The sequence below is a fragment of the Ochotona curzoniae genome, unplaced genomic scaffold, assembly GCF_017591425.1.
Source record: "Ochotona curzoniae isolate NIBS_2020 unplaced genomic scaffold, NIBS_Ocur_1.0 contig_2754, whole genome shotgun sequence".
NCBI classification, from domain to species: domain Eukaryota; kingdom Metazoa; phylum Chordata; class Mammalia; order Lagomorpha; family Ochotonidae; genus Ochotona; species Ochotona curzoniae.
Genome location: NW_024465582.1, coordinates 30951312 through 30974853, shown reverse-complemented (window position 1 = coordinate 30974853; position 23542 = coordinate 30951312). Strand labels below are relative to the sequence as shown.

Here is a 23542-nt window from a genome sequence, read left to right as displayed (position 1 = left end):
TCTTAGTTGAAAAAGTGTACTATGCCACAAGGAGATGTACATGTTTTCTGGCCTGTAGATCAGTAACAGGAAACACACAAAGGAGCTGGATCCTTGTAAGGGAGGTAGAAGGCCCACAGGACCTAAGGGAGCACACGGGGACCACACAGGTAAGAAGGGCTCTGTGCTGTCCAGATGCTTGTGAAAGATTCCCTAAGCTCCCCCTTTTTCTGCTGCCAAGATACAAATTTGTGTGATTTTATTGTTATCTGTGGCCATGCTGTTTGAGATAACTGGGGAAAAAATATCCTGAACATAACATGCCGGTTTTGTGCCACTTCAAAGCTTACAACACTGGGTCTCATTTCTGTTTCTTCATCGGGCAGCTGGGAACACAAATCTGCCTACTTTTGTATGTGATGTACGCATCAGCAAAAGTTTTTAAAAAGTTTCTGTAACCTAAGGACAAATGGACACAAATGGGATCTGACTGCATTTACTAGCACTTGGAAGATTCCTAAAATAAAGTATACTGGGCAACAGGACAAAAGAGAGAAGAAGAACCTATTTAATTATGGCTAAGAATATACAGAGGGCCACAAGTGCTTCTGAAAGAGGACTCCGACTAAAAGTACAATGCTGAGGGAGAATAAAGGGGCACCAAGGGTTCTTTTTTTTCCTACTATTTTTAAGTTCCATTAAGTTTCCTCGCTCTCCCACAATGCCTACTCTGACCCCTAAGGAATCTCTGTTTTTGACAATCTAGTTTTTCAAAGTTCCTTTTCACATAGCCATTTTTTACTTTCACGTGATAAATTCATAACAATCACCAACAACAGTACTTACTATAATATATGGTACCATATACCTACCAAAAATCAGAACCATGTCTATTTTTTTTTCACAATTATAATCCTGACACTATAAAATCAGAAGCAGCAGCTCTGACAGATCTAAAGCGTGTTACAGTAGGCTATGAAAACCTGGGCTAGTTCATCTCTCTGCCTAGGCTTCTTACCCACACAATGCAGAGAGCACTACTTAACACAACTGTTTTACGGATCAAATGTGATTACTATTTGATGCCTCCAGCAACACTGCTTGGCACACAAAAACGTGGGCCACTAATCCTTAAGGTCTATCAAATAATATATTTGCTGAATGAATACACTATTCACAAATTTAAAAATATATAATTTTTAATTATGCCAAAGCTCATATAATGCATATATCCCAGCATATAATTCCCAAGTATATAATTCTATTAAGAGGTTTCAGTTTTACTGACATCCATAGCACTTGACAAAAAAGAAAGACATTCTCTTAGAGTCACTGTGTAGCTGAGCTATAAAGCAGAATGTTCAAACAGAATGACCTGTGCCTCGCTTTCAGAAACAACTGGCTTAAGAAGCTGAATCTGCTCCTGACCAGGGTTTCGGAGAGAATTCGGGGAAGGGTTATAAATTGAAGCAGTGACATTATATTTGGCTGACTGATAAAAGCTGTAGTATTCAAGTCTATTTTCCCCTGAGTTTTCTTGTGGTGTTAATTTATGCTTAAACTGAACAACTTTGTAGATGAGAAAAATGATTAAAACACAAGCTAAAATGAAAAAAGCTAGCAAAATGTCAAAAGCCTCATTCAACTTCTCAACTTCTTGTGTACAAATCAGAGACGTTTTTCCTGACACAGAAGCTGCATCAGTCGGTAGGGCACTGTGTTTTTCCAAGTTCAAGTTAACAGAAGATGTCAGCTGTATCTGCACAGGTAACACTGCAGTCGTCTCTAATGGACCACCAAAGGTATTCTCTGGAAAAGATCTACTGGCAGGTGAAGTTCGAATTTGCTCCCAGAAAGTAGCGCTCTCCGTTTCAGTATTTTCCAAATGTTTCCCACTTGTGGTTACTTTATGCCAGGCCATCATTAACGCAGTCCTCTGGTGATGAGTGTGACTCCACGCACAGCCTCAGCTCCGGATCCTACTGTGGGAGATGCAGTGCAATCTGCAATGTCAGTCGGACTAACGGAACGCAGTGCTCTGCCACGCACGGATGGGAGATTCTGACCAAAGATGCTTAGAGTAATGGCTGAAGACGCTAGCCAGTCTCGAAGGCCCCAAAGGTTGTAGCCACATTCCCAAGGATTAGAATTTGCCTGAAGATGAGTCAATGAGGACAAGGGCTTAAGGACCCTTGGATGTAAGTCTGTAAGATCATTAAATGACAGATTAAAGATCTTCAGAGATGCTCCCAGGCTTTCAAATTCATCATTATCAGCGCCGATTATTCCATTTCCACCTAACTAAAGGGATAGTAAATCTTTTTACAAACTAAATGTATCAGAATTGATTCTTTCTAAATCATTTTGATTTAGGACCAAATATTTAAGGTGATTAATTATACTAAATTCATTCCTAGTAATATTTCTAATCGTTGAATTTTTCAAGAGGAGAGAAACTAAGTTCTTTCAAAGCAAAGGACTGCAGTCCTTCAATACGGTAACAAGACAGTCTTCTCGGATGCTCAAACACTTCAAAAGTACTTGATGGTACTTTTGCTAAGTTATTCCTTTCCACAAGCAAGCAAAGCTTCCAAGATGCTAAGAGCCTGAGTCTGGTATTCTCAAAGTACCTCTGACTGATAAATCAAGTGCCCAAAGAGCAATCTTCCCAACAAAGACACTGAGGCTATTTCTCCCCCACCCCCCTCTCCCGCAGATTTAAGTACTGAACAGAAACTAAATCGCTGAATTCTTCGTCTTGCAACAAAACACACTTGATGTGGCAGTAAATATAAACGATAAAGATTTAAAAGTCCCTTAAGCATTCCTGTATCTAAGCATTTCTATAAAATTACCATTTAGATTTTAAAAAAAGATGTATCAATTGAACAAAGGCTTTAGTATACTAATGTGCAATGTCATAATTATGCAAATACAAAGCTGTAAGAGAATGAAGCCCAATTAATTTGCTTTCAGTTATATATTATTTCCAATCAGATACAGAGAAATTGTATCTTCAGAAAAGTCCTTAGGATTACTTGAAAGGCCTGAGTCTCAGCAGGTAACTTATCTACCAGTGCACAGCTGGCAAACAGATGCACATCCACGTATGTCTTTAAGGATTAGTAATACAAGAAAACAAGTAACAAGCAGAAACGGTCCTGAACAAGCAGGGAAACCATAATCCCAAATTCCTGTTCTTGATTTCTCTCCTCTTATCAGAACTGACTCTAAAAGGGGAATGAAAAACTTAAATGGTCAAAAGTTCATATGATGAAATCTTTATAATACTAACATGTACTGTATTTTATTAGGATTAGCCTAATAACACATCATAAATCATACTACGATGAGATACGAAGGGAATATAAAAACAATGTTTGGCATATAGCCCAGCATTATCAATATCACTGGTTACTAAGCCGGTTATTGCCTGAAAAAAGGATAATTCAAGCTTAATAAACTGTAAATGTCTGCTAAGTTAATTAAAAATATTCATTGTAACAAAGGTGATAAATCATGTAGGAATATACTCTTTGAATATAAGTCCTTTTATCAATTTAAAATTTAATATTAACTAGCATTATAATTAATGAAAACTACACATTCCTGAGAGAACATTTACGTTAGAAGCTCATTTTTAAATAAATAATCTTACCAAGAAGAGGAAATTCACATCATTAGCTTTCAGTTACCAAGGAAAGGTTTTCTTTTGCAGCCTGAAGAACGACATCTCTGAACGCTGCTGCTCTGAGGCTCTGCTCCTGACCTCCACTTTTGTTTTTTTAAAGTCACAGTTTTCTCAGGAAACACCACTCTTCACACTGGTTCCTCTACAGTCAGTGTGTGAAACAGAGGTTGCCATGGATACAGGAAACTGAGTGGCAGGAAGTAATTTTATCTGTATTTCCAATGTATTGTTCAAAGGAAATCTTGGGAATTTATCTTTTCAGAACGCAGTTTTCCTGATGCAAACCTCTAAACATCATATGCAATCTTTCAAAAAGTACCTAAATTTTCAGATATTCCCCTTATCTGTAACTCCTTTCAAATAGATCGATCTCTTTTTAAAAAATTGCAGATACGAGAGGCAAAGACACATTTTGAGGGTAAGACTTTTCTAATGAAGAGATATGGTTGCAAAGAAGCCCTAAATGAAACGGAGCAAACACCTAGCACCACCTTCAAGCACAACAAACATCCATCACACATGATGCAAAAGGAAAGTGCATCGCCACAGGAAAACTGCTCTAATTAATTTGCAGAGCAATATCCAAAATAAAGCCACTGGTGCTAAAGACGATCCAACGGATTGTATCAAACCACTACAGAAAGAGCCAGAGTTCCACACAACATATCAACCGTGATAATCAAACTTTCCACTTATGTGAAAAGTAATTCCAGGACACACCTATTTTTCAAACTACAATGAGTAACAGGTTCTCGGCACCCAGCCTGCTAACCTTACCGTCCGCACTGCTTCCAACTGCTGTGGTCTCTTGTGCTGATGTTCTGCCCCACCGTGCCGGAAGGCAGGCAGCTGATGGCCATCTATCAGTGTACAGATCATGTTAATGTCTACTCTCACACAGGCATCAAGTGATTCAAACCAATTTCCCATACAACACCGCACCCGTTCCCAACTTGAGAGGAGCATATAGTCAAAAAGGGAGAGTAAAGCAGACAAAGCAAGACAGTGTATGAGACTGGAGCTTTTTGTTCACAATGATCTAAGCTAATTTACTGACTGAAAACTTTATCTTCCAGTAAGTATTCTCAACATTTTCCAGATATCAACTCCTTTTGATTCACCCAGCAACCATGAAATACTGTTTAACAAACAAGAAAAATGAAAGACAAAGAAATTATCAGTATTTTCTTCTTACATAATTTATGATAAAAAGTATTCAAAAGTGTTTTTTTTTCCTGAAGTGTTTGCTAATAAATGAAACTTGACAAAAGAAAACTTAAATGTTGAACCACATGCCTTTAAAAAGTGGTTTCAAAAATTTTTCCTAAAACAACTCTCTAATAAAGAAAATGCTACAGAGTAGGAAATAGGTTCTTGAACTGCGGTTTCTTTCAGAGGTATTTTAGGGGACATCACTGTGCCGTAACAGGTTAAGCCGATGCTTGTGACACCGGTAAGCCTATCAAAATGCCTGCTTGAGTTCTAGCTATCTGTTTACTGGCAATCCAGCTCTCTACCAGAGACTGGGCAACAGCTGGTTTAAGTACTTACGGCCCCATGCTCAAAACAAGGGAAAGCATGAGCATCCAAATTGAAAAATACATGCATTATCAATAAAACAAGAGAAATGTGGGCTGCATGGAGAGCCTGAATTACAACCCCTTTTCAGAAACCAAATTAACAATTACAATCTTTCTTTAAGCTTCATTGTAGATTCTTGGTAACATTTTGAATGAAGGAAAGGAGGTTGACCACAGATTTTTTAAGATTTATTTTTATTGGAAAGTCAGATACACAAAGAGGAGGAGAAACACAGAGGGAGATCTTTCATCCGCTGATTAGCTCCCCAGGTGAGCACAGTAGCTGGAGCTGAGCTGAAGCCAGGAGCCCACAGCCTCTCCCGGATCTCCCTTGTGGGTGCAGGGTCCCAAGTCTAGGGCCATCCCCGACCATCACCCGCAGGCCACAAGCAGGGAGCTGATTGGGAAGCTGGGCTCTTGGGATCAGAACCAGCACGTTTATGAAATCACGGCATGCGGTAGGTGAGGACCTCAGCCACTTTTGATGCCCAAACTGCCCCAGCGATGGCCAGTGGGAGTTCCCACACGCTGTCTCCTTCTGGCAGGACTTCCTTCTTCCGAATACTTCCCTGCTTTCTGGCCTTCACAGGTTAACTTTGTGTTCTTCACTTCACACCTAGAAAGTACTCTCTTGTTTCTTTTCCTGCAAAGTCATTTCCAACTTGATGGAGAGGGAAAACAAATTTTTCGAAAACAACAAAATATTTTACTGACAACTGAAACTGACTGTCGTGCCCATAGGGGTGCTCATATGCACTGTTACATAGCAGCACTGCCACTGAAGGAAGATCCAGTAGTGATTTTCCAACGACTACTTTAAGCTCCATGCATCTGAGCACCTCGCCTTTGTTAGTCGCCATTATGGTTTCATGACTTCTGAATTGAAAAATCTCCGTATCTGTTCAATAAACACACTTTATATATGAAAGAGAGTGGTTTTATTGTCTTGTTTATAAACAACTAAATAAAAATTCTAGATATGTGGCCAAAATAGTTAGAAGTACTTCACTTTAATACTGAGACCTCTAGTAGCTATCTTTTACCTTAAACAAACTGGGAAAATGTACGAGAATGTCTCAGAAACACTAAAATTAGACTACAGAGTGTGAAAATTTGATAAAAATGCCATTACCTGGCTTTTGATAACTGACTTTGGGTTATAATTTCAATTCATTTAATTCAAAGGGCTCAGCAATGTCCATCTCTACAGGCTTACTGGGAGGACCAAGTAAGCTATATATGATAAACTTGACAAAAGAAAACTTACACAATTACACAACTTACACAAGGCACCAAGTCTGCGTCACACTGCTTGGATTTCCTCTGTGTTGTGTCTTCCCCACTCACACCCCTCCCGAATGAACACAGCAGAGGCTCCAGGGAAGCATATGATGCCTTTGCACAAAAGAGTAAGATGACTGACAGTAGACAACCACTGTTGAATGATTATACTCATTCAACACTCTGATTAGCATTATCTATACCAGGGTCTCCAATTTATCTTCAAACCAGGCCACCAATGATAACTGATGAAACTGCCTACCGTTCGAATCTCAAGAAAACTGGGGCCCCAAAAGGGATACTGGCCCCATCCCCACGAACAGCAGGTAAATCATATACTTGCGAACAAATCGAGCTCTCCCCTCTCTATCCTACAGCATCTTTTCTCCCTGGAACTTGTGAATGAAGTCAAAAGCAGAAACTCAAGGAAAATAATCTCAAATAATAAGATGTTCCTCAAGTCAGAAAAGTTAAACTTAACATACACACACATTACCTTCATAGAAAAAAGTCAGGAAGTGCAAAGGATTCCTAACACAACCCCTAAGCACGCTGTTCCACTGTGTTCTTTCTGTTGCAGCTAACAAATGTAACACTCACTCGGCTCTAAGGCCTCAGCCACTTTGACCCAATACCTCCTTCTCATTCAGAAACATCTCTTCATCTCACTGTAAAACACTCTGAGGTCCTAAAACATAACAGCAATCTTACTTCACCACATTTTCGGGGTTCTTGGGAGGGGGTGAGAGATTTAAAAGAAGCTTACTGTCCCCTGTGGTAGTGGGTGATTAATTAAGGGTATCTGGTAAATGTAATGTCACTACCCAATAAGAAACAGTTTGCCAGGAAAATTTACCTAACTTGCAGACAGAGCACAATTCCTGGATGTCAGGAAGACACTGAAGATATAGTTCCCCAAGCATTCACCAGCTTTGTTAAGCAGCTCTGACACAAGACACAAAGAGCTGTTGTTCTAACTGCTACTCATTGCAACAACGATTTATCCTAAAGGTAAAGAGGAACCACGGTGCCCTGGCAGGTAACAGCAATTCAAAAATACTGCTGAATATTTGTAACATTAGTTCCTTCAGGCTGACAATAGAAGAACAGTATTTTAGTTACCCTGTTTCAAATTATTTAAAACTGAATTTGTACTGGAAATTATAAACAAAATGGACTAATAACATTCAAATCCTAAGGTAGGAGAATAGAAGCACTTCAAATTATGTAAAAACTGTGCCCCCCTTCTTGGATACTGGGTTTCCAGAGAATCACCAGAAGCATTAAAAAAAAGAAAGAAAACTTGACAAATAACTATAATCATTTAATTAAAAATCACCAAGCCCAGGAATTAACAACTTACCTCTTAGCTAATAAAACTGCTTTGGACAAAGATTACAGCAGCGAACATGAAACCATTGCTACCAACAGGTCATCTTTCTGAACCTACACTTACTATCTTTGCCTTCTGTTAGATTACAGGTAACAAAATTCAGTTTGTGACTATCAAGCAGTGCAAAAGTATGCCTCAGAAGAAAACCAGTCCATGAATTCTTAAGAATCAAAATAAATTCACGTTAGACCAGAACCAAAATAAAACATTTAAAAGCTGGAAAGAGGTTTGAATTGAAAATTATCAGAAGCAGTACTGACTGTAAGCTGCATTACATTACTTGCAAAGAAAGAAAAATCATATACAATTCAAAGCAAGTACTTTCCAACTTGTAAGGGCATCGATTCTCTTTGTAAGGCACATATTCAAAGGGCAGCTGGGAAAGGGACCTCAACATCTGAAGTCCTAGAACTTCAAAGCCATCTCACTCACTCATGCTGCTGTAAACAACCTTCCTAGTGGTTTCCTAGTCAGCACTCTGCCCCTTCCCAAAACTTATAAGAAGATAACACAAACTAGGTTGAAACCAGTTTCAGCTGTATTCTGAGGGGAAAATGCCAACAGAAAGATCAATCGCCACAAAACAACGTTAGATCCAGATTCCTGAGTGCAGGGCTGCATCTGCTTCCCTCCTGAATCCCACTGTCTAGCATGCCACACACTCACTCAGCCTCTGAGGAAAAGAGGCAAAAACCTAACAACGGCACCTTCTGCTGCTTGGATTCTGTGCTGAGCACACTGTAGGGTTCAAAATACTTTCTCAGGCAAGGCTTGGTCCTCTTGTTTCACAATGGCAAAGTAGAGCAGGCCAAGCCATTGTGGCTTGAGTGGGATAAGCCACCGACTCTGACACTGGAATTACATGCCTGAGTGTTGACTTGAGTCCCAGCTATTCCACTTCCAATCTACCTCCTACATAATGCACTTGGGAGGCTCAAATACGGAGGCCCCTACCACCCAAGTGGAAGATCAGATGGAATTCTTACACAGTGGACCACTGGGCCACTAACTCTCAGCTCCAGCTGTCTTGGAGTCAAGCATCAGACAACTCCTGACACACAATACCCCAGAGAGCTCTGAAATGATGAACAATAGCCACCACCAAGTCGGTCCTCCTGGGCTGATCCAGTACATCCCATGGAAACCACAGTAAGGCACAGCTCAATCACCTTCCCCCACCAACTTCACTTCTATCTCATGACGGACACTGTTGGTTCCCCATGGGGCTGTGAGCAATGGGGTAGTGTGGCGTGTCCCCTCCTCTCAGAACTGTGAGGAATAAACTATGGCAGTCACTTCCTGTTCTCTTGACCTCCTTCACCTGAATCATAATAAAAACTACATTTTGAAAACCCTCAGGAGTTACCTACTAAGGTATTCATAGAATGCCTACTGAGCAAAGAAAGGAACAAATAAGCAAAAAATGAATGCTGGCAGCTAACACTACATCAGAAAATGAAGACCTGAATACTGACATTTGGGGAAAGGAAAAAAAAAGCAAGCTGGTAAGATGTTAGTTTTTGCCATGGTTGCAGGCTGAGACAGGGAAACTTCCCAAAAGCCCTTCGCTCCTGCGCAGGCACTGTTTCCCTGCACTGAAGAACCTTCACCGACAGCTGACCCAGTGCCCAGTTTCCATGAGGGTCCACTCTAGGCTGGGACATGTGTAGAGCCCCATGTGCTCACTGCAGGGGCTCAGGAAGCAATCTGCCAGATACGTGATGCTTTGGCATGCTGATCAATTTTATCCAGAGTCAACCAAAAAAAAAATAATAATAATAATACAGTAGCACAATCAAGGTCCCCTGGCCTTCCCTCACTTCCCTTCTGCTGCTAGCAGAGGCTTTCTGCATAGCTCTGTCTGAAGCCCTGGCTGTCACAGAAACTAGGTCTCGTCCCCCATCTGCACTTCCATAAACCAACTTCTTATCACAGCAAGAGATGGAAATCTGTTTAAAAAAACAAAACAAACAAACAAACAAAAAAAAACACATCTGAACTGACTTACATTACGCACAGACCGAATCCTGACAAATCACTGTCCATTCTGCAGGCCAAGCACTGGGCCGTAGGCCACCATGCTCCTAAGCCCACTGAGGACCCTCAACAATCTTCTACTATCCTCCTAACACCTGTGTGAATTCCTCAGTCTTCTCTCCACCTACAGGAAAAGGGTACATTCTGTATAAAGTTCTGACAGTGGGTAATCACATTAGGTGATAACCTCAGCATTGTGCTTGCTACACATTAATAAAGCGGAATGTCTTTTTTGGCATTTTACCAGTCTTTGGTGTCTATTCTAGCAAATGTGCTAATGACAAAAGGAAATTCCCATCACCGCTACGCCCCCAGCAAGGGTTTCACTGCCCCAGGACTTCTCTGTGACTCTTAACATTATTAATATGTGACAAGTGGGGCAACAGCAAAACAATCTTGATTTTTTTTAACTTGCCCCCATGACAGAGTAGATTATCTGTAACAATTTGTATACAGGGAACCTAGCAAGTGCATAATTCACCTCCAGGCACAAAAAGGCCCTCCCTCCTCTCCCTGGCTTCCTCCAGCCTACGACTGACTCTTCAGTGTTGCTACTCCCACTTGCCCAGTGCTCTCCAAGCAGCCTCCTTAAGGCTGACACACGGACGGGCTTCTCAGCCACTCTGGGCACGCTGAGCCTTCAGCCACAGTCGTAGATCTTCTTGGAATGTACATCGTCATCCCACAGCTCAACCAGTTTCCACTCTTGGTTATTTCCTCAGGAAAGTCTCTGGACTTCCCAACCTGTATTAATTCCAATTAACTGATATTTGGTTGACAATGGTGGCACCATTAACACTTTCTTTTTCGAGATGTCTACAGTTTGCTCCCTTCCATTCCAATGGGCTCCCGAAGAAAAAAGGAACCACACTTGTCCCCAGACAGCACTCATATCGCATGTCTTCCAGGCCCCAGCTCAGCCTCTCTTGCCCAGAGGACACAGGTTGAGCGCAGCTATGGATATACTCCATTCATTAGACAGTGAAAACACATTTGCAAATTTTTTTTTTAACCTAGAGATTTGTGAGATAGTATCCTGCTTTGTAAAATGTAAAATCCTCTACATTTGAGGATAGTGTCATGGCATCATGGCAGTGTAGGCTAAGCCTCAGTCTCTTGACACTGGCTTTCCATACGGATGCTGATTTGTGTCCTGGCTGCTCCACTTCCAATCCTGCTCTCTGCTTATGGCCTGGGGAGTAGCAGAGGTTGGCTCGAGTCCTTGGGACCCTGTATCCACAAGAAAGACCTGGAAGAAGCTCCTGGCTCCTGGTGTCTGAGTCATGGCAGCACGCGTCATTCTCTGCTAATATCAGCATCCCTGTATCTAAAAGCAACACTACCCAGCACACAGACAAGCTACGGCCAAAAGCAGTGTTAATCAAAATGCTTTTTTTTTTTTTTTTAATTTCCATGCTGCTTTAAAGTAACAAACGGAATAAAACAAAAGCCCTCACCTGTTATCAGACGGCAGGAGAGACAGCAGAGCCAGAGCTGAAAGCTTCCTCCTCTCGGGCTGCGTGATGTTGTCCATCCGATCCACCCACATCTCAATCATGTTTCCCAAAAGCTGGTCCATCTGGAAAAAAAAAATAAGAGGCGAGAACCCAAAATATTTGAATCATTATAATTATAGGTAGTGTTAAAAACTAGATTTTCCTGCTACACTTAAAACTCAATTCCAGCAATCAGAGAACAAAAATAGCTGAATCTGGAGTAAGTCTTTACATTCATAAAAGACAATATAAGCAAAAATCAAAAGCTGACTACAATGATTCCTACCAGGTAAACAGATTGGCTTAAAAGCTGTACGCAGCTAAAGAATGATTCAAGTACATTCATTTAAAATACTAATCAATATTATTCAAAATTGTTGACCTGTAAGTACAGATTAGAGTTTATTCAGTGGGGTGATAATTGTGTAATACTCTAAAATTTGCTAGACTGGTTTGGTGCTACTGTCACAGTAATGTGAAGGTTGCGACCTCAACCTGCAGAATTTCACAAGAAAGCAAGTGACTCACTTCCTACAACATTTATAAGCTATATCAAAAATAGGCAAAACACATAAATATAGAATTAGTGTTATGGTTAATTTCATGCTGACTTGGCAAAAGTAGATTACTCAACAGTTTGTCTAAACACTAGTTAGTGTAAAACTTAATGTGGGAATATTTTGTAGCTATGCTTGGTAACTACAATGAGACGACTTTAAGGAAAGATTACCATAAATGAGGGCGTCCTACATCCAAACAGTAAAAAGCAAAACACTGAGCACGTCTGCAAAAAATTGGACAACTGAAACAAATGCTGGTGACCTCTTAGCAAACCATAAAGCAAAAAAACATTGTATAGTATTTCCAAAGAACTATTTTCCAAAATCAGTCTTTTTCCTATTCACCATACTGAAAAGCTAATGGCTTCTCTCTATTGTGACAGACATAAAAAACTAGTCATGTTTAAAAAGAATTGATTAAGTAAATAGCTACAACACGAAGACTGGTTCTAGTGTTTTGCTATACTAAGCTTTAAAAAAATAGTAAGTGGGGCCCAGAACGGTAGCCTAGCGGCTAAAGTTGCCTTGCAGGCACCGAGATCCCATATGGGCACCACTTCTAGTCCGTGCAGTCCCACTTCCCATCCAGCTCCCTGCTTGTGGCCTGGGAAAGCAGTCGAGGATGGCCCAAAGCCTTGGGACCTTGCACCTGCATGGAAGACCTGGAGGAGATTCCTGGCTCCTGGCTTGGCTCAGCTCCAGCCATTGCTGCCACCTGAAGAGTGAATCGGAGCATGGAATATGTTCTTCTTTGTCTCTCCTCCTCTCTGTGTATATGACTTTTCAATTAAAAATAAACAAATCCTTAAAAAATAATAGTAAGTGATAAGCAGTGGTGGCATCCCAGCATCCAGTACGGATAAGCTTCAGCTGTCGGCTACCCCACTTTCGACACAGCTCGCATTAACGTGAATGGGAAACACGGCCTAACTAGTTGCGCCCCTACTAAACTTTTCTTCAACATTATCTCACCAGTTAAAATTAATAAGCTAGGGGCCCAGTGCAGTGACCTAGCAGCTAAAGTCTTTGCCTTGAATGCACCAGGATCCCATATAGGCACCAGTTCTGGTCTCAGCAGCCCTGCTCCCCACTCCCCATCCAGCTCCCTGCTTGTGGCCTGGGAAAGAACTTGAGGATGGCCCAAAGCCTTGGGATAATAACCCATGCGGGAAAGCCAGAGGAGGCTTCTGGTTCCTGGCTTTGGATTAGCTCAGCTCCAGCTACTGCAGTCACTTACGGAATGAATCAATGGATGGAAGATCTTCCTCGCTGTTTCTCCTCCTCTCTGTATGTCTGACTTCCTAATAAAAACTAATCTTTAAAAACATATTTTAAAAAATCAATAAGCTAATGGAATTCTCTCCTATCCATCAAACAAGCCTGGGATCCCCTATAAGATTAGTCTAATGTTAGCTGCATATATTCTAAAATGTTTACTTTCTTACACTCAATTTCCTTAAATTACCTATTTCTTTCTATTTTTTTTTTTTTTTTTTTTTTTTTTATTGGAAAGGCGGATATACAGAGAGGAGAGACAGAGAGGAAGATCTTCCGTCCGATGATTCACTCCCCAAGTGAGCCGCAACGGGCCGATACTATGCCGATCCGAAGCCAGGAGCCTCTTCCGGGTCTCCCACGCGGGTGCAGGTTCCCAAAGCTTTGGGCCGTCCTCGACTGCTTTCCCAGGCCACAGGCAGGGAGCTGGAAGGGAAGCGGGGCTGCCGGGATTAGAACCGGCGCCCATATGGGATCCCGGGCGTGCTAGGCGAGGACTTAACCACTTGCGCCACCGCGCCGGGCCCTACCTATTTCTTTCAATAACATATCTGAAGATTTCACAATTTCCTTATTCCAGAAATATTAAATATATTTCATCTACTTCAGCTTACAAATCAATGTCAATAAATTGAAACAATCTTATCTGATCATAGAAATAGTCTCCAGTTATCAACTCACTTAAGAATGTTTAAAACTTATCCATTATTTCAGTATCTAATAAACTTTCTCTGAAATTTTTCCACAATTATTAGGAAAAATCTCTCAATCTATGGCATTAAAATAAGTTCATTAAAAGAAGACAACAAAAAGGGTACAAGATTAGAACTATCTCTATATCAAATTATGTACCATTAACAAGAAACAGCGAGCATAAATCATATTGTATTGATGACTATGTAGAATAAAATTATCTATTCTGGGCAAGAGTAAGCTCTGAGAGTTTCATTTGCTTTTTACACATTTTCTTTTCATTCTTCTAACCCACATTATGAGCATAACAAGTTATTAAAAATCAATATAACATTTTGAACATTACAAAAAATTTTTGCAAGGATTCATTACTTCATCAGTCTCTCACAAATCTATATTCAGGTAAAGAACTCCTTAAAATTAGCTGATTCTTACCTCCTGATTAAATTTTTGTGCCATCTCATTGAGCAGTGAAGAAAAGAAACTAGTATTTTGTAGCAGGACTCGACCCATAACACCAAGATACGTGGACATCACCACAGGATACCTCTGAGCAACCAACACATAGCAACTGTTACATGATGTTACAGTACAGATTATAAAACTATTATAAACAATCACCAATACTGCAATGATCACCAAAGCTATAATAATATTTTCCTTCAAACTGCTTCCCATCAGAATGAACAGGCATCAATGCCCAAATCCTAATTAGTTAACCAAATATGTATTACAATAAGATCATATGTACTAAATACACAGACCTGAATTACATTTGCATCATATATATATAATAGAGAAAGAAATATTCATCAAAAGTAAATTATTTTAAATATTCCTAATATATAGGAATACATCCATTTAGAAGTGAAATTAGAGCAGTGATTTCACACATTCATTCTGTAACACTATGAGAGGCCTTCAGATATCTGTAGATACTGCTTATTATGGGGAAAAAATCTTTCTATGAACAGTACCTTCAACATTAGCACTAATTCTCCCCCGCTAGTCACAAGAGTTAAGCACTGAAATTAAGCCGTAAGCCATTGCTCCACCTCAAATCACTGTGAGTGGGTACACACTCCACACGTGATAAAGATAAAATGCCAAAGAAAGTCAACAATGTCCTGAGTGGAGAAAGAAAAGGCAAAGATGCGTAACTCTCCTGAAAATTTACTTAATTTTGAAATAATAAGACCCTCTTTACTTTTACACTTTATAATTTAAAAAATATATATCAAATGGCTTGTTGAAGCATAATAATTAGAATGAGAACTCTGGAGTCCAACACTATATTATTTAAGAGAAATCTTACCTCCCCTTCTAGGATACCCCTGAAAACACAGGGTAAAATTGGTTGAAACATTTGCGGGCCTAACACTGGGTTCACTTTAAGAGCATTTTCCACAACCTAAAAATCAGAAAGAGAAATTGGTAACATTCAATACTACCAAGTCAGCTTCATGGAAATCACAGGCAAAAAAAAAAATTTACTACACTAAATATTAGACATCAAACCTGAGAATATGAGGAGGCTCTTAAAAAGTTGAGAAATGTATATTAACTTCTAATTTCATTGGCCATGAGGTTTTTCAAACCCCATACATACATAATGCAGTATTCAGGTACTACACATAGTTTACAAGACAAAACACTAAAAAAAACTGCACGCTGATAGAAAGTGTAGAATTTAGAGCTATAATCACATTGTGACAACTTAAGGTATCACACTGTCAATATAAGAACTGTATTACTTTAAACAACTAACTTGAACTTTAAGCAACTATTAGAGAATGTTGCAATTGCACAAAAAAAAAAAAGCAAAAGGTATTTTTAAATTATTTACTGTTAATAACAAAAAAGAAAGCTGTGGACATTTCTCATTGCCCTCAAACAAATCTACACTTAATTTCATTATGAAACTGGAGAAAAGGATTTTGGCATATTTACAGCATATTTAAGTATAAATCACCCTATTTTAGTTATATGGATTATTTGTTGTATTAACATACATGAAAGCTTGTATTAGAAAAAATATATATACTTCCATTTTTATTTGAAAGACAGAGAGACAAGAGACAGAAAACAGAAAAGAATGCCCCATCTCTCTGGTTACCTCTAACAATGCCCACAAGAGCCAGAGCTAAGCCACGCCTGAGTCAGGATCCGGGATCTCAACTCAGGTTTCCCACACAGGCAGGAGTTCCCAAGCAGTTGAGCTATCAATGTCTGCCTGCAGGGTCTGCAGAAGGCTGGAACTGAAGGGAAGGCATATGCAAACCGAGGCACTGATTCAGCATTCAACACCTGCCCCCAAAATTACTCTTATACGATGTTTCTTCTGTAAGAACATAAGCAAGCACAAAATTCCTGTAAAGGCTAAGTTTTTGTTTTTGTTTGACTTTTTAGGGAGAAAGGTCAAGAGCTGCAGGTCAACAGGCTTCCAGGCCAACAGTTTGAGAGGTAGGGAGACTCCAGCCAGCAGGGCTGTGGACACGTCCCGCACCAGTGCAGGTCGGCTTCTCTGATGATTTGCATACCTTTGTCCAGATCTACGACTGGGCTTCTGGGTGACACCAGTCTTTACTAGGTACCACTATTCCATACACAGAGGATTTCAGCATTTCCAGTGTCTGTTCGTTATGTGCAAATGAGACCCTCTAAAGATCATGGGCGATTAGAAACATCCCCATGCCTTTTGAAACCTCTTCAAGCTAAGAAATAACTACTTTGCAAATAACTACGAGGTGCACAAATAACAACATTCAATTTTGAGCAAGAAGTGAAATCAACATCCAAAGGCAATATTCATATTAAGAAATGTTAAAATTTTACTGTAGGGGCGAAATTTCACCTACAGACTAAAATCAATGAAATTTTTTAAAAGTAGAATTAAACATGAATCCAACAAACTTGAATTTCAATAAAAATATATCTGTGAGGAAAGATAAACATGGCAGATTTGTCAATGAACATGTCATCAGTGTCCGTGTCTCCCACGAGGGTGCAGGGTCCCAAGGCACTGGGCCGATCTCTTCTGCTTTCCCAGGCCATAAGCAGGGAGCTGGGGGAGAAGTGGAGCAGCCAGGACATGAAGCACTCAAATGGGAGCCAGGCATTTATTTGCAAGGTGGGGATTTAGCCACCGAGCCATGGCTCCAGGCCCTCAAGCAGAATCTTAATCACTGTACCATACACTAACAACTATTTTTTTTTTAAATATAAGAACTGTACAAATCTCCAAGATCTAAACTGACTAAATGCAGCGCATCCTCAAAGATCTAAGCCCGCCCTTTCCCTTACCACTAGACGGCTTTCTTCTTCCATTCCTTCTTACTTCCATTGCTTCTTACTTAGTTACTGAAATCACTTTAAAGCTGCATATAGAGATAGTACTCCAACGTACGGTTACATATGTTTGGCACCTCCAAACATCAGTTGCCAATCACTTTCTAGCAGTATTTGCTGTTTCTTAGAAACACAACTTTAGCACCTTAACTTTCACTCATCTGACTTCTGAATACACTTGCCACACAATGTGTTTCTAAAATCCCTCTGGAAAACACAGACTTCTCTGCACTCAGCAATTAATTTTCCCACCTGAGGTCTTTACTGCACCCGATGTGGCTAAAAGCCTGAATCCTTGTCAGAACACATCTATGTTTATGTCATCCTTCCAGCACTAACTAGCCAGGTGATCTTGGAAGAGACTTATCTCCCCGCGATGTGATTTCTCATATGCTCAAAAGAGGGCAAATATTCCCAGTATCATGTTTATGTCAGAATTAAATAGATATTATGTTTGGTACTTAGAAACAGACACAGAAAATGAAAATATTAACATCTATCTTTTAAGATTTACTTATTTGAAAGACATTATGTCCACACACTGGCTCACTTCCCAAATGCCCACAACAGCCAGGACCAGGTCAGGCTAGAGCTGAGCGGGAGCCAGGAGCTCCATCCAGGCCTCCCACTCGGGTGACAGGAACTCAATATGTCAGCCATCATCTATTGCATCCCAAGCACATTACCACGGAGCTAAGATCAGAAACTAGAGGAGCCAGAACTCAAAGCGGAACATGGGCCTCCCGGATGGTGACTTAGTCAACAAGCCCCAACTGCAGCCCCTGGTATTGCTGTCTGTCTCTGAGTATCTATTTCCTTCTCTTTCAGACTCCACCTTTCAAATAAAAATTAAGTAAAAAAAAATCATTTTTTGAAAGTTAAAAAAAAATGCTTGCTATGGCCATGACAGAAAGAATTTTGAAACTGACATGTCCATGTGTTCCCATCTATGTTGAGAATTTAAATGTATTTTTAGAACATAGTTATATCCATCTAGATAAGTCATTCCAAGTCACAGAACATAATAAAGCCCATTTCTGCTCTAATCATTTGCTCCTAGAGGAGGCAGAGTGGCCCCTCTATCCAAGCTTCCTAACAATGTACTTGTCTGCCTCACAGAACAAAAAGTGCCTTGCCATACTATTATCAATGAGTCAAAGATATATTTAAAATTTTATATAGCACACTATATTAAGAAACAGTACCTAAGAAATGTCAAAACTGAAACAATGAGCTATCATAAAAACTATTATCATAACCATACTTAAGTTCTGAGAACAGGAAATTAAAATTTGGATAATTATGAGAGTCTTCACCAAAGACATTAAAAGCACCACAGTTTTCAGATATTTCATTAAATAAAAACACTTTATCTTTGAAAGCTATTTTTCATTTACTAATAAAATCTTTCTTCTGAGATTTCAAACCACATATGCAGACTTAGCTATAGAATTATTCACAAAAATTTATTAAACACATATCTCCAATTTTTATCTGCAGTATTCATTTATATCCTAGTGATAATCTGCCTGTGCAAACTATAAAGAAATTGGCTTAATTTATAACTTGTATCAAACATCACAAATACTTTATATTTCAGTAAATTATTTTTATTGAATCATTCAACCAAAAAAATTACATATAACTAAGGCAGATAAAATGAAATTCATGGGCCCAGCGGCATAGCCTAGCGGCTAAAAAGTCCTCGCCTTGAAACTACCCAGGATCCCATATGGGCGCCGGTTCTAATCCCGGCAGCTCCACTTCCCATGCAGCTCCCTGCTTGTGGCCTGAGAAAGCAGTCGAGGACGGCCCAAAGCTTTAGGACCCTGCACCCGCGTGGGAGACCTGGAAGAAGCTCCTGGATCCTGGCTTCGGATCGGCATAGCATCGGCCGTTGCGCTCACTTGGGGAGTGAACCATCGGATGGAAGATCTTCCTTTCTGTCTCTCCTCCTCTCTGTATATCTGACTTTATAATAAATAAATAAATCTTAAAAAAAAAATTTAGGATCCTTTTCCTATATAAACAGCTCATATGTAAATATTCACAGAACAAGGCACAGATTTACTAAACTTTACATAACAGAAACATTTATACCAGCATAGGAGAGAAATTCTAAAAACACACACACAGAGAAAAAAATCCACAAAGACAAAGACGTAGCAATCTCCTCTCGTTTCGATCACTCACACACTGCCAATCACTTTTTCTGGAATGGTCAGAATTACGTCCAAAGGGTCAATCCCTTGTTATCTTCTCCACCTCCAAAGAACAAAGCAAAAGATGAAGCTGAGATAGTGTGAGACATCAAGTCCTCAACACACACACACACACACACACATATACACGCTGCCAAATGTCATTTTGATAAAGGCATAAATGTAATTTTTTTAAGCGACAAAAGCATTTTATTAAGGTCTGACTACTGTTACTTGTAAGCTTTGAAGCTTGGAAAATACTTAGAAATCAGTAGGAGTGGGTACTGACAGTGAAGTGGCAGTAGCACCAGGCCCAAATACCCAGGGTCTCAGTGTGACCCACAGCTGCATGATTCAAGCCCCTCACAGTCCATATGCTTATTTTATATTCTCATCCTCCTGCAAATTCCTGAGAGAAACTAAGCAGCCTACAAAATCCAATGGTAACACTTGTTATAGTCTCACTCGATTTAACGGCTTTTTGGATTAGCATATTATTTTGGTTTAAATTTCTCTTGTGAATCAAATTCAAAACAAAACTAGAATGCTAAAAAAAAAAAAAAAAAAGGTGCTAAACACCCTTTCCCAGAAAATGAAAATTAACCAAAACTATTCTTATTTCAACTCCAGAAATAAGTACCTTTCTAAATTATAAGCACGCTCTTAAAAATTCTACTTTAATATATTGTTGCTACATTAATAGGACATAATCCATCTAAGACACTGAGATGAATAATGCTCATTTCTTCAACCCCACATAAAAACAGTTGAAAGATTGATCAATCAATTGATTCCATCTGTTGGCTCACTCCCCAAATGCCTGCTGTCATAGCAAGGGCTAGGCCAGGCTGAAGCCAGGAGCCTAGGGCTGAATCCCAGTCTTTCCCCTGGGAGACCCAAACCCGAGTCACCTGCTGCTTCCCGGATGCACTAGCAGGAAGCTGGAATGGAAACCAAGAAGTTGTTGAAGTTACAGTATTTCACACTACCGGCCTGATTCTCCTTCCCAGGGTTACCAGAATCAGCAAACACAAACACTGCATTTCATGTGAGAAACCTAACCTCTTCTCAACATTCAAGACTCAGCGTACATCTCAACTTCCTTTTCTAAAAACAAATAAATAAATAAATAAACAAACAAACAAAAGAGTGTTCTTCCAAATGCTGGGTTAGATGCCCACTTAGACACTGCCAGAGGCAGCATAAGCAGAGTTGACAGCGGCTCCCATGTGAAATGCTCATGAAAATCATCCTTGGAACATTTTTACAGATTATGCCCAACTTACATTTAGAAAAAACTAACCAGGAAGTTTTGAGATGCTACTAAGCCCAGGCCACTGTTTATGCCACACTAGCTAGGTTCGTTACATACTTCCTCCTTCCAAGAGACAGAATTACTTTGGAGTAGAAGAATGTGGCTTTCCTATCACAGATATGCAATAGAAGAAAGCAATGAATACCAATAGAGCAGAAAGCAAACCAGACCCATGAACTAAACCTGACTCACTGGATGGTATCATAAATCAAGTACTATGAAGACACAGCCACATTCATTCGTTGACAGATCAATGACAACTGTATGCATACTGTTAACAGCAGGTTTTAAGAGTTAAGACAAACATGCGATGCCCCAGAGTCCCAAATATTTGTTAGTTGGTCCTTAACAGAAAAGCTTTCCTGACCCTGACTCACAGGATGCATGGCTGATGATCAATAAATATTAAACTGAAGGTAACCAATGTAAAAGTCCATTAACCACATATTATTTACACGGACTTCCAGAGCTTTACATCTGCATGTGTGCACAGAGCGTTTGTGAAGAACAAAACGTTAAATATTTTAACAGAAAAAAATTAGGTCAGACTGAAGATTACTCTTTCTTGCACACATAACGATTGTCACAGTGCGTAGTATGAAGAAAGACTGCTATTGTACCAACTTTTACCTACAGTCTTCGAACTACACTTGAGTCTGCTGCTACAAACATTACCTAGCTCACTTGCTTTTCTGATGCACCTGCACCTCTGGGAGCAACTACCTCACTGGTACAAAGGCAGTACTAAGATCTATCACAGTGCCGCAGTTTTCACATCATAAATGCTACTGTATTATGGTAACATTTGCCTGGTCAGAATTTAAAAATTAGGAATATCTTAGCCGATACTTTTATTACGTTATGGAAGAGGTGGTGTCTAAAATGACATGAAGAACTCTAAACTATACTGTATAGGTTATCAGACAAAAATAATAAACAATTTAGAGTCTATTAACTGTTAGCTATCCACAACCCCAACAAACTCCATGTTTTAACCTAAATAATCAACTCAAAATGAAACTACCATATTATTAAGTGAAAAATTGTGTCCCAAAGCAGGATACCAACTGAAGAGTCAAGCAGTATCAAATGTTAGCAGTCTTTAGACAATTTATTCTGAAACATTTTAAATTCTTGCTATACAAAGTAAGGTTTCAAAACAGGCAGACATCCCAATCAGCTTGGATCATGACAGAAACTGGAACCACCCTTTGATCTGTGTATATATTTCACTTCAGACTCCTGGTCCAGAAGTACTAGTATTAAAAAAAATCCCATAGAGAATTATATCAACTCTTCTTACAGACATTCACACATCAGTAAAATGTCAAGTTTCACAAAAGTCAACAAAATACTCACAAACATATCCATTCATAAAGATGACCGTACCTTGAGCACTTGAACTTGACCTTCTGTAGTAATTTCCTTTAACAAGTCACAGAAAGACTGACACAGACCTACTGCGTATGTCTGAAATTCAATAAAAATCAGTGCATACATAAGAATGTAACTGCAGTATCAAGAAGACACAAAATTCAACTTAGGGCTCCATGTAATCTACATGAGAACAACACACTGGAGGGCTAAGGGCAACCAGTTTCAATTAAAATTTTGTATGTGTGTGGTAAGAGGAAAGCATTCATTTCAAGAAGAAGCCAACTTTTACGGGAAAGAGCAGTCTCTTGATCCAACATGTGCTTTTGCTGTCCATAAGCCAACTGGGGGGATTTTAACAAGGAAAGGGCAGCTTCAGAAAGACCTTTACCTTTGGAAAAGTTAGGTACAGGAGAGCATCAGAAACAGATATCGCTGATCTGAGACTGATCTGACAGGACTATAATGATACACTGATCTATGTAGTACATTATCTACATTGAATTACAATGGGACTGCATGCATCACACTCACTGAATGCTGCTTCACCATCCTTAACCCAACAAACCAATCTTAAATTGAAAAGGCATTTGTAATTTCAAATTAGTAACAGTGTAAATGGTAACTACATAATTTCTTAGAAACACAAAAATGACTCCAACATACCTGCAAAAATTCTGTTGATGATAAAAAGATATAACCATTGATGATCTTAAAGCAGGTTCTGAGATTTTCTGAACTTAGTTCTGCCAAATCAACAAATTCCCCAAGAGAAGCAAATTAATCTGCTGTTTAAAAATTAGTCTAAAGAAGCCCATTTTTACTTAATACTGATCCTTTTTTATTTAATACATATATTCTTCTTCACAAATCTTGTCTCACACTACTCCAGACTACCAGGATCTATAAATACCCATCTAAAAACTAGAATCAACCCACAGTAAGACTATCTCATTTTTCACAAGTTAAAACAACTCAGAAAAAAATAATTCAAGTTTCTCTGATTTCCCTTAAAAAAGAAACACACTCAACCATTCATTTTAAACTAAAGGTTTGGTGTTATCATGGGAACCATGCCACTGGATCATTTTATTGCATGTGCATTCCTGCTGAAGGACTGAATATGCTACCTTACTTACCAGAAAATTCTATCATGCTTAGATACTGTCAAAAGTCAGAATTTGTTCAAGTCTGCCTCCCTATAAAACCTCACATAAACAGAATATAATAATATGCAGACTGTATACACATAATTATGTAAATCAAAATATAATCTAAATCTAAATCCTATTATGTTTTAACTGAAAATATTTTAGAAA

The 23542-nt window shown here is 39.4% G+C and overlaps 2 protein-coding genes across 2 annotated transcripts in view; both read right to left on the bottom strand.

Annotated features, from left to right (window-relative positions):
- Nucleotides 1-23542, bottom strand: part of IPO11 (importin 11) — a 140431-nt gene that overhangs the window by 30661 nt on the left and 86228 nt on the right. Inside the window, exons 23-27 of the mRNA XM_040977596.1 lie at nt 22890-22969; nt 22239-22319; nt 15301-15396; nt 14421-14534; nt 11419-11540 (exon numbers count right to left, since the gene is read on the bottom strand). Of these exons, the coding sequence (XP_040833530.1) occupies nt 11419-11540; nt 14421-14534; nt 15301-15396; nt 22239-22319; nt 22890-22969 (493 nt within the window). The remainder of the gene's footprint in view (nt 1-11418; nt 11541-14420; nt 14535-15300; nt 15397-22238; nt 22320-22889; nt 22970-23542) is intronic.
- Nucleotides 886-2402, bottom strand: LRRC70 (leucine rich repeat containing 70). Its single transcript, XM_040977597.1, has one exon. The coding sequence runs from the start codon at nt 1901-1903 to the stop codon at nt 1325-1327; it is 579 nt and encodes a 192-aa protein (XP_040833531.1). The 5' UTR covers nt 1904-2402; the 3' UTR covers nt 886-1324.